Source organism: Gobius niger (assembly GCF_951799975.1).
Source record: "Gobius niger genome assembly, chromosome: 5".
Taxonomy (NCBI): Eukaryota; Metazoa; Chordata; class Actinopteri; order Gobiiformes; family Gobiidae; genus Gobius; species Gobius niger.
Window position 1 is genome coordinate 38,262,404 of NC_136856.1, and position 15,652 is coordinate 38,278,055.

Sequence of the window (15,652 nt, forward strand, 5' to 3'; positions counted from 1 at the left end):
TCTCTGTCATTTTCCATCTCTGTCCTTATTCAATCTCTGTCCTTTTCGATCAATGTCCTTTTCCATCTCTGTTCTTTTTACCCATCTCTGTCCTTATCCATCTCTGTCCTTTTCCATCTCTGTCCTTTTCCATCTCTGTCCTTTTCCATCTCTGTCCTTTTCCATCTCTGTTCTTTTTATCCATCTCTATTCTTATCCATCTCTGTCTTTTTCCATCTCTGTCTTTTTCCATCTCTGTCCTTTTCCATCTCTGTCCTTATCCATCTCTGTCCTTTTCCATCTCTGTCCTTTTCCAATCTCTGTCCTTTTCCATCTCTGTCCTTTTCCATCTCTTTCCTTTTCCATCTCTGTCCTTTTCCATCTCTGTCCTTATCCATCTCTGTTCTCTTTATCCATCTCTGTCCTTTTCCATCTCTGTTCTTTTTATCCATCTCTGTCCTGATCCATCTCTGTTCTTTTTATCCATCTCTGTCCTTTTCCATCTCTGTCCTTATCCATCTCTGTTCTTTTGAACCATCTCTGTCCTTATCCATCTCTGGCCTTTTCCATCTCTGTCCTTTTCCATCTTTGTCCTTATCCATCTCTGTCCTTTTCCATCTCTGTCCTTTTCCATCTCTGTCCTCATCCAATCTCTGTCCTTTTCCATCTATGTTCTTTTTATCCATCTCTGTCCTTTTCCATATCTGTCCTTTTCCATCTCTGTCCTTTTCCATCTCTGTCCTTATTCATCTCTGTCCTTTTCCATCTCTGTCCTTTTCCATCTCTGTCCTTTTCCATCTCTGTCCTTTTCCATCTCTGTCCTTTTCCATCTCTGTCCTTTTCCATCTCTGTCCTTTTCCATCTCTGTTCTTTTTATCCATCTGTCCGTTTCCATCTCTGTCCTTTTCCATCTCTGTCCTTTTCCATATTTGTTCTTTGAACCATCTCTGTCCTTTTCCATCTCTGTCCTTATCAATCCCTGTTCTTTTTATCCATCTCTATTCTTTTGAACCACCTCTTTCCTTTTCCATCTCTGTCGTTTTCCATCTCTGTCCTTATCCATCTCTGTCCTTTTCCATCTCTGTCCTTTTCCATCTCTGTTCTTTTTACCCATCTCTGTCCTTTTCCATCTCTGTCCTGATACATCTCTGTTCTTTTTATCCATCTCTGTCCTTTTCCATCTCTGTTCTTTTTATCCATCTCTGTCTTTTTCCATCTCTGTCCTTTTCCATCTCTGTTCTTTTTATCCATCTCTGTCCTTTTCCATCTCTGTCCTTTTCCATCTCTGTCCTTTTCCATCTCTGTTTTTTTTTATCCATCTCTGTCCTTTTCCATCTCTGTTCTTTTTATCCATCTCTGTCCTTTTCCATCTCTGTTCTTTTTATCCATCTCTGTCCTTTTCCATCTCTGTCCTTTTCCATCTCAGTCCTTATCCATCTCTGTTCTTTTTATCCATCTCTGTCCTTATCCATCTCTGTTCTTTTTATCCATCTCTGTCCTTTTCCATCTCTGTCCTTATCCATCTCTGTTCTTTTTATCCATCTCTGTCCTTTTCCATCTCTGTTCTTTTTATCCATCTCTGTCCTTTTCCATCTCTGTTCTTTTTATCCATCTCTGTCCTTTTCCATCTCTGTCCTTTTCCATCTCTGTCCTTTTCCATCTCTGTCCTTATTCAATCTCTGTCCTTTTCCATCTCTGTTCTTTTTATCCATCTCCGTTCTTTTTATCCATCTCTGTCCTTTTCCATCTCTGTTCTTTTTATCCATCTCTGTCCTTTTCCATCTCTGTCCTTTTCCATCTCTGTCCTTTCCATCTCTGTCCGTTTCCATCTCTGTCCTTTTCCATCTCTGTCCTTTTCCATCTCTCTTCTTTTTATCCATCTGTCCTTTTCCATCTCTGTCCTAATCCATCTCTGTCCTTTTCCATCGCTCTTCTTTTTATCCATCTGTCCTTTTCCATCTCTGTCCTTTTCCATCTCTGTGTTTTTCCATCTCTGTCCTTTTCCATCTCTGTCCTTTTCCATCTCTGTTCTTTTTATCCATCTCTGTCCTTTTCCATCTCTGTCCTTTTCCATCTCTGTTTTTTTATCCATCTCTGTCTTTATCCATCTCTGTTCTTTTTATCCATCCCTGTTCTTATCCATCTCTGTCGTTTTCCATCTCTGTTCTTATTCAATCTCTGTCCTTTTCGATCAATGTCCTTTTCCATCTCTGTCCTTTTCCATCTCTGTTCTTTTTATCCATCTCCGTCCTTTTCCATCTCTGTCCTTTTCCATCTCTGTTCTTTTTATCCATCTCCGTCCTTTTCCATCTCTGTCCTTTTCCATCTCTGTTCTTTTAACCATCTCTGTTCTTTTTATCCATCTCTGTTCTTATCCATCTCTGTCGTTTTCCATCTCTGTTCTTATTCAATCTCTGTCCTTTTCGATCAATGTCCTTTTCCATCTCTGTTCTTATTCATCTCTGTCCTTTTCCATCTCTGTTCTTTTTATCCATCTCTGTCCTTTTCCATCTCTGTCCTTTTCCATCTCTGTCCTTTTCCATCTCTGTCCTTTTCCATCTCTGTTCTTATTCATCTCTGTCCTTATCCATCTCTGTTCTTTTTATCCATCTCTGTCCTTTTCCATCTCTGTCCTTTTCCATCTCTGTCCTTTTCCATCTCTGTTCTTATTCATCTCTGTCCTTTTCCAATCTCTGTCCTTATCCAGCTCTGTCCTTATCCAATCTCTGTTCTTTTCCATCAATGTCCTTTTCCATCTCTGTTCTTATTCATCTCTGTCCTTTTCCAGCTCTGTTCTTATTATCCAGATCTGTCCTGGATAGTCATTTTATTGAGGGACAGAGAGAAGTGTCGTTTCAGCTCTTTACAAGTCAGCCTCGAACAACTGACCCAGCTCTGCCACATGATGATCAGCTCCATTCACTGATAAACTCTCCAATCTCTGCAGACCTGGCCACTTTCCCATGTGAGGCGTCGCGTCAGTCGGACAAAACGTGCGAGTTTAGCGAATAATCAAATCTATTCATTAGCTCTTTGGTTCGTAACACACTTTATAAAAGTACCTTTCGGCGCCGTTCTCCTGGAAAATGTGATGATGCGCAAAGAGACGAGCCTTTCATTTCCAGCGTGATGGCGCTTCACCTGCCGATCGATCCTGGCCGGACGGGGTCCTTGTGTGGGGTTTGCATGTTCTCCCCATGTCTTTTAGGTTTCATCCGGTTTCCCCTAAAAACATGTACAATCGGCCAGTGTGTTAGTGACTGGTTGGTGGTGGGAGGGGCCAGACTGGTAGCCTTGGTTCCGTCAGTCTTGGCAGATGGGAGTCGCCGCCACCACCAGAGTATGAATGATTAAGCGCTTTGAGAAACACAGACTTGTAAAGCGAAATCCAAGTGTAAGCCGCTAATATTATTTCAGATGTCAGTAAAAGAATGTTGTTGGTGCTCCTCTCCTCTCACTTTTCCTGCTCTTTGATCAGCCTCAGACCTCTATCACAGCCATAAGCTCACGAACACTTGTGCGTGCTGCTGCTGTTATGTTGTTCCGACACTCAGTCAAATGTCACGTACAACGGGCACCTGCTGTTTCACCGCTGAAGCTCAGTATAGATCACACTTCAACTTCATGTGCCTTCTCTCCTCCACAGAAGCAGAGCTACAGCCTCAGTGTCCACTCTGTCCATGAGGAGTGACCGGTCTAAAGACTACCCTCCGATCTTCAGTCCTGAACCTGCCCCAGACTCACGGTGAGAAAAGCAGAATGTGGTGTAAATTGATCTCCATAAATAATGGGACAGTGACTTTTTACTTTGAGTATATACAAATCAAAGTCAGGGAAGAGTTCAGGAATTACAGTTCCTCATAATCCCTCTCTATTTCAGAAGCTTCAAAGTCATGTTTTAAATGTGTCATGGAGATGAGCTTGGAAACACAGAGCTGCAGTTAAGACCTGGTCCAGCAACTCTGAGGAGCAGACCACGGGCTCCAGACGTCACTGCCACTTAAGATTTTACAGCACAGACTTTAAAGTGCAACTAAACGGGCGTGGCAGAGCCTTTCCCCACCCACAAACTAAAGTCAAAAATTGCTGAGAAAGGGGTGGTCTCGGAGGCTTTGGGGTAGGCGAGGGGGGTGAGTGTGCGGGCGGGGTCTGCTCTGTTGACAGTCTCAGACCAAGCCCCTAGATCTGACAGGACTGACAGACGGCTGTTACCGGTGTCACGATTGTGCGCAAGGTTTATTTTTTCGTAGGAGAGTTGGTGCACTCTCATGACTTGTGATTGCTTGATGTAGCAACTAGTGATGTGCGGGTCAGGGTTTTTTTCAACCCGCGGGTCCCGCATTTGGAGCAGGTTCTAACCCGACCCAGCCCGCCCGCAACGTTGTTCTGTTTTTACAACCCGCCCCGCCCCGCACCCGCAACCATTAAATATTACGCGTTACAAATATGATCAGTATGAACAGTACCGGCGTGTCATCGCGCGCTCTCTCTCTCTCTCCCTCTGAAGAGCGCTGGGCAAGAGGGAGAGAGGAAGAGAGCAGAGGTCGGCCTAACGCGAAGTCACACAGTCGCACATACGGTGGAAAACAGGAGACATGAGCTCCACAAAAGCGTTCTCTGGATCACAAGCTGCAAAACGCTGCTTGTTTTTTGAAAATCCGACGTATATTTACGCCAAAAACCTGCTGTAAAGATGACGGTGGAACCCGCAACCCGCGCATCACTAGTAGCAACTATCCTACAAAAAAAAAAAAAAAGATCGCCACTGGTAGACGACTCGCTCGCTGTCAGGTACTGCGAACAGAGAGAGCATCGCACAGGAGCTTTTCTAAGGGATTTATTCCTCTGCACCACCTCAGCCGAAGTGTGAGCATCGCAGGGGCGCCATCTACTGGTTTGACTGCGCGACGCGTGTCCTGGTTGCTACGTGACGAAGGCGGAGGCGTGTGTGGGCGGGGCCACAGAGGCACAGAGGCAGAACCAGGGCAGAACTGATGACGTTTTGTGGACGCCGTGGACACACTCTCCTCCAACCGCAAAATATCAAATGTAGTTGCTGCGTGAAACCAGTAGGGGGCGCGAACCATGCGGTTTTAGACACTAAAGTGAGATTTTGAACAAGTTTGCCCCAAATGTCAACATATTGACTGGGACATGTAGCTAACTCTATTCAACAACCATTTAGACCGTTTATCAGCAAAAAAAAGTGGATTTGGTGTTTAGTTACTCTTTAAAGACGGTGTTGTATAATGTGATACGAGGACAGTGACAGATTTTCTGATTTAGGCTCCGATGGCCCGACCCTGGATCTGAACTGGAAAACACCGAGCTGCAAAGTAAGGACTGACTTTAAGGTTTAATTCAAGAGTTTGTACAAAGAAATCCTATGTGTGAGAGACATACTTTTAAATGTAAATCCAATTTCAGCCCAAACTCATTTTGGGCTGAAATTGAGTTTCAGCCCAAAATGGCCCCTTTTATGAAAAAGGGGCCATGTGTAAATGTGTATAATAATGCAATGTGATTTGGGTAGCTCCAACAGCTGCCCCCACGACCCGGAAACGGACAAGTGGAAGAAAATGGATGGATGGATGGATGGATGGATGGATGGATGGATGGATAATAATAATAATAATGGCTTTTAGGCCATTATTAGGCCACCTTTTTTACATACTGAGATATGTTCTTACCTAACCTTAGCCGAGTTAATATATACCCGTATGGTACTCCTAAAGGTTATTGACGGAAGTGAGCGGGAAAGTCTTTAGGAGTTACTGCGCGGACGTTGTGCTCCTCGTATCATTACGCCTCACAATATAGTCCCCCTTTTTATCTGCTTATAAAATCGACATGTTACATTTCTGTGTAAATATACTTCGCTTGAAAACACTTCACGTAACTTTATTTAAATAGGGAACACGTGGAAGAGCTTGGTGAGTTTTTTCGGAGCTATGTGACATGTGGGAGAGGCTGCGTATGTGCTCCGTTTGCGTGACAGAGCGCACGGACAAAGACCAGACGGGGATATATTAACTCGGCTAAGGTTAGGTAAGAACATATCTTAGTATGTAAAAACGGTGGCCTATTCCTTTAACATAGTTATGTCAAAAGAGTTTGAACATTTTCTTATGTCTCCTGTCTGTATTATGCAAATATTCTTAGTTATTCATAATGCAAATTAACTTTTTCTCATATTTTTTACATTTTCAACTCAAATGACAGTCAGCAATATTTTCAAATCACTGCAGGTGTCATAGAATGTTACATTTTTTTATTCCTTAAAGGGGCTAAATGCAAGTTAGCCATTTTATACTCACTACTGCCACCTCAGGTCATACATGTAACTGCAGCTTATATTAAACTCGTGCATGGCGGCAATTCGGACAACTTTTTGAGTGACGGTGCAGGATTTTAGAGGCAGTTGTGGTGAACAGGTCTGAGCTCATTCTGCACATTAGGGGGAGGAAATTAGATAATTTTACAATTTATATAGTCCGTGAGAGTAAATACTACGCTGACAGAAAAGACAAGGGACAGAGGGATATTGTACATCCAATTGCACAATGGAGAGCATTTTTAGCTGTTAGCTTCTTCTTCGTGATTCCATTAGTGTGTATTGGTGTTCTGGGTCGGAGCAGGAAAATCTGTAATTGTGGTTTTCTGACCAAAGACACCAGGGGGAGATGAAAGACCCCCCAATATCCATTTACACTTGCATTACCCCCAGAGGGACTATGGAAAGGATTTATTAAGGTACACAAGTTACTTAGTACTGCTTTAACTGTTAGAGGATCATTTGAATGGGACTGAATAAATCTCCCAGTGATAACAGTATTTTTTCTTTTCAAAAATAAATATAATAAACAACTCAAAATCTACTGTTCCAAATTATTTTGCACAACAGCGTTTCAATACATTTCATAAGTTGTAAAGAACTTTTTTTTGTAAAGATTTTGTTGCATTAACTGAACACTGCACATTTACTGAAATCAAAAGCTATTTCAATCAAAATCATCTAAACAGGTCAAGATACATTTTAACAAAGGACCTCTTAATTTAAAAGAAGTTTCAAAATTCTTAAATCCATTAAACTTGTGAGTTTTTAGAGAGTTTCTGCTTGGATTTGTTTGCAGGATGTCAGAATAACCTCCCAGAGCTGCTGTTTGGATGAAAACTGCCTCCCACCCTCATAGATGTGTTTTTGTTGATGCTCTAAAGGTTCTCAATAGGGTTGAGGTCAGGGGAGGAGGGGGTCCACATCATGAGTTTCTCTCCTTTCATGCCCATAGCAGCCAGTGATGCAGAGGTATTCTCTCATGCATGAAGATGATTTTGTTCGGGAAAGCACGGCTCTTCTTTTTGTAGCATAGAAGTCAGTCAGAAACTCACATATTTTTCAGACGTCATTTTCACACCTTCAGTGAGCCTAAAGAGACTGACCAGCTCTCTCCTCATGATTCTGGCCCAAAACATGACTCCGCCCCCTCCTTACTGACGTCACTGCCTTGTTGGGACATTGTGGCCATTCACCAACTATCCACTACTCCATCCATCTGACCATCCAGGGTTACACGGCCTCATCAGTGAACAAGACTGTTTGAAAATGAGTCCCCATGTATTTCTGAGCCACTGCAGCCGTTTCTGTTCATGAGCTTCAATTAACAGTTTAGGGGAGGCCCGGATAGAAGGTTTATGCACAACTGCAGCCTCTGGAGGGTCCTACACCTTGATGTTTGGAGACTCCAGAGGCTCCAGCAGCTTCAGATACCTGCATGCTGCTTTGTTGCAGCTGTTCTTTCAATCTGATGCATTTGTCTGTCAGAAACCGTCCATATTGTGCCTTTATCTGCACAAACCTGCGTGGGCTCTGAATCATCCACAAATCTCTTAACAGTACAATGATTATGCTTAATCTTTCATGAAATATCAAAGATTTTCATGCCTAGACCAAGGCATTCAACTATGTCACGCTTTTCATCAGCAGAGAGATCCTTTTTCTTTCCCATTTTGCTTGAAAATGATGGTCTGCTTAATAATGCCTTTTTCAGTAGTTTTTACCTTAACTGGGCTTAACCTGAAAACTAATCATCCCAGGTCTCTGAGATTAATGTCAGTGATTCAAAGAGCCTGAGACACAATACCATCCATGAGTTTCATTGAATATTTATTTCTTTACTTTTGTGACACTGAAATACAATTTGCATAATAATTTGTAACATACATTATGTAATATTTGTACAGCTCTGTATCCAGGTGAAGGTCTCCAGAAGGTTCTGGAGGACCATAAGCAGAGCCTGAGCAGCAGATGTGAGAGTGTGACAGAGGGAACTGAAGGAGCAGGAGATAGAACTCTTCTGAACAGCATCTTCACTGAGCTGTACATCACAGAGGGCCTCAGTGAGCAACCTGAGGAGAGGAGTTTGGAGACACAGTCAAAGAAGAAGGAGGTCCAGGAGATCACCATCAGGTGCCAGGACATCTTTAAAGCTCTGCCCCCTGAGCAGCAGCAGGGGGCGCTGCAGCAGGGCTCCATCAGAGCCGTGCTGAGTGTAGGCGTGGCTGGAGTGGGGAAGACTTTCTCAGTCCTGAAGTTCTGTCTGGACTGGGCCCAGGGCTCAGAGAACCAGGAGCTGCAGCTGGTGGTGCCACTGTCCTTCAGAGAGATGAACCTGGTCAGAAGGGGGCGCTACAGTCTGATGGAGCTGATCCAAGTGTTCCATCCAGCGCTGCATCCACAGGTCACGCTCATTTATCGAAAGCTTTTCACAGTCACAGTTTATGAAATATGAACTCAATCATTTCCTGTTAGTCTTCTCACCTGCACCACCTGCACCATTTCCCACTCTTCTAAAACTGTGTCAGAGTTAATGCAGAGCAGTAACAAATAAACAAGGCACTTGAGTTCACTGGAATAATGGCAAAAGTCTAAAGCGAGATAAAGCACAACCTTCAGTAGCACTGAGCACAAATCAATGTGGAGGTCAAAAGTTAGTGACCAGTTAAATATACATACAGTGGGTATCCGTAGAACTTTAGCTTTTCGACAATTTGCCAAGCTATGGTCCACAAACAAAAATATATTTAGTTGACATTTTAAGGGAAAGACGCACAGTAAGTGACACACAATCGTAAAGTGGAATTAAATTCATACAAAATTTATACATGATTTTGAACTTTTTTATGAAAAAATCAGAAAAGTGTGATGTGCAAAAGTATCCATACCCCTTTCCTTTTAGTGAAACCACTTGCCTTCAGAAGTTGCCTGATGATTTCTGAATGATCACATGTTGACCCAATGACTAAATAGAGTCTACCTGTGTGTAATCTAATGTCAGTTCAAATACAGCTGCTCTGTGATGGTCTCAGAGGTCTGTTAGAGGCTATTGTGGAGCAGAAGCATCATGAAGTCCAAGAACACACCAGACAGGCCTGGGATAGTTATTGAGAAGTATAAAGCTGGGTTAGGTTATTAAAAGATTTCCAAAGCTTCGAACATCTCTCAAAGTACAGTTAAATACACCATCCAGGAATGGAAAGACACCGCAGTCCTCCTAAACTTACAGACTGAACAAGGGCAGCACTGACCAGAGCTGTTACCAAGAAGCCTATGATGACCCTGGATGAACTGCAGAGAACAGTTCAGGTTGGGGAAACTGTCCACAGAACAACTATTTGTCATACACTGCACAAATCTGGCCTATATGGAACGGTAGAAGAAGCCATTTATAAAAGAAAACCATAAGAAGTCCCGTTTTCTGTTTGCCAGAAGCCACATGGAGGCCACATGAGGGCCACATGGTGGCTTCTGGCAAACAGAAAATGGGAAAATGGTTTTCTTTTTAAAAATGCCACTCTGCCATAAAGGCCAGATTTGTGCAGTGTAGAGAGAGTGATGCCAAATCTGTGCCTGTGACAGATTCAAGTTTGACTAACACGATAGGCCTACGACAGCACCAAAGCAAGACACTCTCTCCTGCATTGGGCCAATCGTGCATTTGTGTGTCGTGTGGCCGTAAACACGTATCATGTGCAGTGTATTACTAGCTTCTGCATGGCTCATTTCATCCCTGTAAAATGTCCCTCGTTCATATCACTTCAATCGCGGGACTATCGCCTGGAGCCGCAGATTCAATGCAATTTGATTTGATTTGATTTGATCATTTTCAGCCCAAATTGTTTTTAGAGCTGATCATTGCAGATAATTAGCGACAGCCGATATTACCATGCATCCCTAAGTTACTCATGTGCATACCACTGTCCTCTTCACAACTTCACCATTGAAGTAATAGTTCTTGTCATGTCTTCGCTGTCTCGTACAGCCGTCTTGTCTCCGTACTAAACATGCTGCTCGCTCAGGTGGTTGATTCGATGATATTATTTCATACTAAAATGAATCTATGCAGATACATATCTTTTATACAAACTTCAGCTCAAACAAAAACAAATGTTTTCCTCCTGTTTTATTTCACACAAAAACCTTTCTTTGTCTCGTCCAAACTCCAAAACAAGGTTCTCTTTCTGCCAAAGAAACGTCTGTAAACCTTACTATTATATCGTCCATGATGATTATTGAGATAGACCAAAGCAGACATTGTGATTTCTATTCAATTTTGATAAATTACCTAGCCCTACGTGTCAGCACCGCCCCGGCCGAGACGGACATTCTGTTTTCCAGAGGTTTGGTTCATTTAGCCTTTAGTGCCGAGAAAGTGAACTGTTTACTCAAAATACTAGGATTCTTTTGAACTTTTATTATTGTGTAATTGAGAGTGTCCTAACCGGTTGTATTACCATGTGGTTTGGTAGTCTCACTCTGAAAGAGAGGCTTTGAACAAAGTGGTTCGCTCAGCCAGCAGGACCATTGGCTGCACTCCTTTAGGCCACATATAAAGCTGATGCTTCCTTCAGGGAGAAGGTATCGCTCCATCATATGTTCTACTGATCGCCATATTAACAGTTTCTTTCCTCAAGCTGTGATCACTTTAAACAAGGCACTTTAAACGAGGCACTTCTATTATATTTATCTGTGGACTTTTATTGTGGACTTTTATTGTACAGTATTTTGCCCTTAGGCTTTTAATGTGGCATTGTTTGTTTGTTCTGTTTTTACATTGTGTCTTTTTACGTGGTTTACATATCGCACTTTGAGCTCTTTGCACATTTTTTTCCAATGTAGTTTTTTAAACTGCAAATGGCCAATAAAATGAATCTGAATCTGTTCGGTCCCAAAACAACCAAGTTTAGTCCGCGTTGGAAAGAGCTCCAAACAGGTGTGAATCAGCCTTAAATGTTGAGTTGACGCTGGTCTGTTTCTCTGACCCACAGACGCTCACAGCCCACACTCTGTCCGTCTGTAAACTCCTGTTGATCTTCGACGGCCTCGACGAGAGCAGACTGTCTCTGGACTTCAGCTGTGAGCTCATCTCTGAGGTCACACAGAGGTCAGAGGTCGGCGTCCTGTTGGTGAACCTCATGAGAGGTGCTCTGCTTCCTCACGCCCTTATATGGATCACCTCCCGCCCAACAGCGGCCAATCAGATCCCAGCACGGTTCGTGCACAGGTTCACGGAGGTCAGGGGCTTCATCACTGACCGACAGAAGGAGCAGTACTTCAGGAAGAGGTTCTCCGATGAAGAGCAGTTTCAAACGGTGCTGTCCCACCTCAGAACCTCCCGCAGCCTCCACAACATGAGCCAGATCCCAGTCTTCTGCTGGATCACCTCCACAGTCCTGGACCACATGTTGAGAACCCATCAGAGCGGACCACTGCCCCAGACCCTCACAGACATGTACGCACACTTCCTGTTGGTGCAGACGCACAGGAAGAGGAAGTACAAACAGACAAAAAAAGAGGTCAGGTCTGAGACAGCGGGGCTGACAGAGGCCGACACAGAGCTGCTCCTGAAGCTGGGGAGACTGGCCTTTGAGCATCTGCAGACAGGAAACATCATGTTCTACCAAGAAGACCTGGAGAGGGTGGGTCTGGACCTGAGCGAGGCCTCGGTCTACTCCGGACTCTGCACTGAGATCTTCAAACAAGAGAGTGTCTTCAACCAGTCAGTCTACTCCTTCATCCACTTGAGCGTGCAGGAGTTTCTGGCAGCCGTTTACCTGCACCACTGCTTCAGCCACAATGAGGAGGTGGTCAGGGAGTTTCTTTATGGAAAGGAAGGAACAGTCTCAGGGTTAAGTCCAAATGAGTTCCTAAGAAAAGCTCTTGAAAAGTCCCTGCAGAGTCCAAACGGCCACCTGGACCTGTTTATGCGTTTCCTTCATGGCCTCAGTCTGGAGTCTAACCAGAGACTTTTAGGAGCTCTGCTAAGTCCAATTGACCAATCAGAAGTCACAGAAGTCATTCAAAACCTTAAAAAGATTAACTCAGAGAAAGCCTCTCCTGACAGAAGCATCAACATCTTCCACTGTCTGATGGAGCTGAAGGACCAGTCTGTGCAGCAGAAGATCCAGGACTTCCTGAAGTCTGGAGGTGAATCTGAGGAGGAACTGTCTGAGATCCAGTGCTCGGCTCTGGCCTACATGCTGCAGGTGTCAGAGCAGGTCCTGGAGGAGCTGGACCTCGAAAAGTACAAAACGTCTTACTGGGGTACACAGAGACTGGTCCCAGCAGTGAGGAACTGCAGGAAGGCCGTGTGAGTCCTCAGTCACAGACAGCAGCTTCACAGACCTATTATAATCACTCATATATCACTCTAACATCTGTTACAGGCTTAAGGCCTGTGGACTCTCAGAGGTTCACTGTGAAGTGGTGGCGTCAGCGCTGAGCTCCAGCCCCTCCCATCTCAGAGAGTTAGATCTGAGTTCTAATCTCCTGAGTGACTCCTCAATGTCCGTGCTGTGGGCTGCTCTGAAGAGTCCTCACTGTCAGCTCTCCGTTCTCAGGTCAGTGCTGTGTCTGAGGACATCAGTGTCAGGTCTTTAATCACTGAAACTGAGTGATGGGATGTAACCGTTCTCTGAGGGTGAAGTAAAGTGTAGGAGCTTATGTTTGAAAAACAACAGCATTCACCTCTTTTTATTATTTAACTATTTGCACATTTCCTGTTTATTGCACACCCCGAGTGATCTTATTGAGAGCCAAAGGTAACAAGTGAATTTCTCCATTGTGAGCTCAATAAAGGATTATCTTATCTCATCTTATTTACCCCTAACCTCTGAGTCCTGCTCCAAACCAGAGTCTCAGATGTTCAGCTGTAGCTGTAGAAACCTCCTCTGACTTTACTCTGGACTTAAATCACTTCATTTATCCCTTATTTAGATTGCGGTGCTGTAGTTTGTCAGAGATCACTTGTTCCTCTCTGGCCTCAGCTCTGAAGTCCAACCCCTCACATCTCCTAGAACTGGACTTGTGTGAGAGCTACGGTCTGTCTGACTCAGGAGTGTCTCATGTGTGTGGTTTTCTCCAAATGTCTGACTGTCGCCTGCAGACTCTCAGGTCAGTTCACGGTCTCTGAGTGAGGTATTTTGGTCAAATTTTCATACAAACTATCAACAAGTTCGTTTTGCTTGATTTTATCTCATCCTACAGATATTTTGAACATTGTACATATTATTAGAGAATAGAGAAAAAGAATTAGAGATTAGAGAAAGAAAAAAATTAGAGAAAGAGATTATTAGAGAATAAAGAGTTGTACTCATTTATATTTGCCTTTTATTCATTTATATTTGTATATCATACTTACTATTTTTAAAACGAATCATGTTTTTATTTGAACAGTTACTGAAGGCTGTCATTCATCCAGTGCTAATCCAACAAACCCATTCATGTATTTACAAATTAGTTGGATTCTTGAAATGACGTTTCTTATTCTAAATATACATTGTGTTTTTGTTTATCTCTGGACTTTAATCTCATCATTTATTCTTTATGTTCAGATTGGACAGCTGTGGTTTGTCAGAGATCAGCTGTTCCTCTCTGGCCTCAGCTCTGAAGTCCAACCCCTCACATCTCACTGTCCTGGACCTGAGGGATAACGACATATCTGACTCTGGAGTGTCTCATCTGTGTGGTTTTCTACAACGGCCAGACTGTCGCCTGCAGACTCTCAGGTCAGTTCACTGTCTCTGGGTCAGGTCTTAAAGGAATAGGCCACCGTTTTTACCTACTAAAATATGTTCTTACCTCACTTTAGACGTGTTAATATATCCCCGTCTGGTCTTTGTCCGTGCGCTCTGTCACGCAAACGGAGCACATACGCAGCCTCTCCCACATGTCACATAGTTCCGAAAAAGCTCACGATAGAAGCTACCAAGCTCTTCCACGTGTTCCCTATTTAAATAAAGTTACGTGAAGTGTTTTCATGCGAAGTATATTTACACAGAAATGTAACATGTCGATTTTATAAGCAAATAAAGAGGGGGACTATATTGTGAGGCGTAATGATACGAGGAGTAAAACATCCGCGCAGTAACTCCTAAAGGTTATTGACGGAAGTGAGCGGGGGAAGTCTTTAGGAGTTACTGCGCGGACGTTTTACTCCTCGTATCATTACGCCTCACAATATAGTCCCCCTTTTTATTTGCTTATAAAATCGACACGTTACATTTCTGTGTAAATATACTTCGCATGAAAACACTTCACGTAACTTTATTTAAATAGGGAACACGTGGAAGAGCTTGGTAGCTTCTATCGTGAGCTTTTTCGGAGCTATGTGACATGTGGGAGAGGCTGCGTATGTGCTCCGTTTGCGTGACAGAGCGCACGGACAAAGACCAGACGGGGATATATTAACACGTCTAAAGTGAGGTAAGAACATATCTTAGTATGTAAAAACGGTGGCCTATTCCTTTAAATATTCCCACAAGCTATGAACATGTTTGTTTTTGCTTGGTTTGTGACAAAATGATGTATTTACAGAGGAATGAAGCCTAGAAGTCTTATCCTACAGATATTTGAACATTATTGTTTAAGATTCTTTCGACAAACTGCAACGAGCATGAAGTGTTGTACTCATTTATATTTAGACTTTAGACTTCATGGTCTCTGGGGGGAAATTCTTTTTGACGTGCATGTTTAACGCAAGGACAGACAGAACAGAGAACAAACAAAAATTATAGGATGCACTGAATGGGGCCTGTTAAGAAATGCGATAACTGTGGGGCTTGATCCGGCCAGCGCTGACGGAGCTGAAAATAAGGCGTAGCCGTATCTTGGAATCGTATCATGCCTGAAAAACAGCTGCTGTTTTGGGGCAAACTCCTCCCTCTTTGCCTCTGCCATGTCCTATGGACCCCCCCATGGTCTCCCCAGTATTTAAGCCAGCCCATACGCTTGATAAAAGGGGATGCCGGTGGACAATGGCTAGTCTAGGTTAGCCTGGTTAGCATGTGCAATCGGCCTCATTGTTGACAAAGAGTCTGCAATAAACCACAAATGCGTCACTCCCGACTCAGTGTGTGATCATCTTCAAGGCTGCTTTATGTAGTTAAAGGCTTTATAGACGTTATTAGTGTATGATATGATCCATAATTGGAGCCATCTGCTAACACGCTAGCTAGCTCTGGATGCTAAACAATCAGTTACAGCCAATTGTACATGAAACGGGAGTAATAAACTGCAAAATCAAGCAGTGTGTGATTATTGTCAAAGGGATGCTTTATGCATATGTGATTTTATTGACTTTATTCATGCATATTTCTCATTTTCACATGATCATCA

At 43.3% G+C, this 15,652-nt stretch overlaps 1 protein-coding gene across 1 annotated transcript in view; it reads left to right on the forward strand.

The window, feature by feature from the left end:
- LOC306962729 (NACHT, LRR and PYD domains-containing protein 12-like) overlaps positions 1 to 15,652 on the forward strand; it is a 34,388-nt gene that overhangs the window by 12,544 nt on the left and 6,192 nt on the right. The window contains exons 4-9 of the mRNA XM_079555981.1: positions 5,266 to 5,315; positions 8,221 to 8,717; positions 11,305 to 12,626; positions 12,703 to 12,876; positions 13,253 to 13,429; positions 13,870 to 14,043. Of these exons, the coding sequence (XP_079412107.1) occupies positions 5,266 to 5,315; positions 8,221 to 8,717; positions 11,305 to 12,626; positions 12,703 to 12,876; positions 13,253 to 13,429; positions 13,870 to 14,043 (2,394 nt within the window). The remainder of the gene's footprint in view (positions 1 to 5,265; positions 5,316 to 8,220; positions 8,718 to 11,304; positions 12,627 to 12,702; positions 12,877 to 13,252; positions 13,430 to 13,869; positions 14,044 to 15,652) is intronic.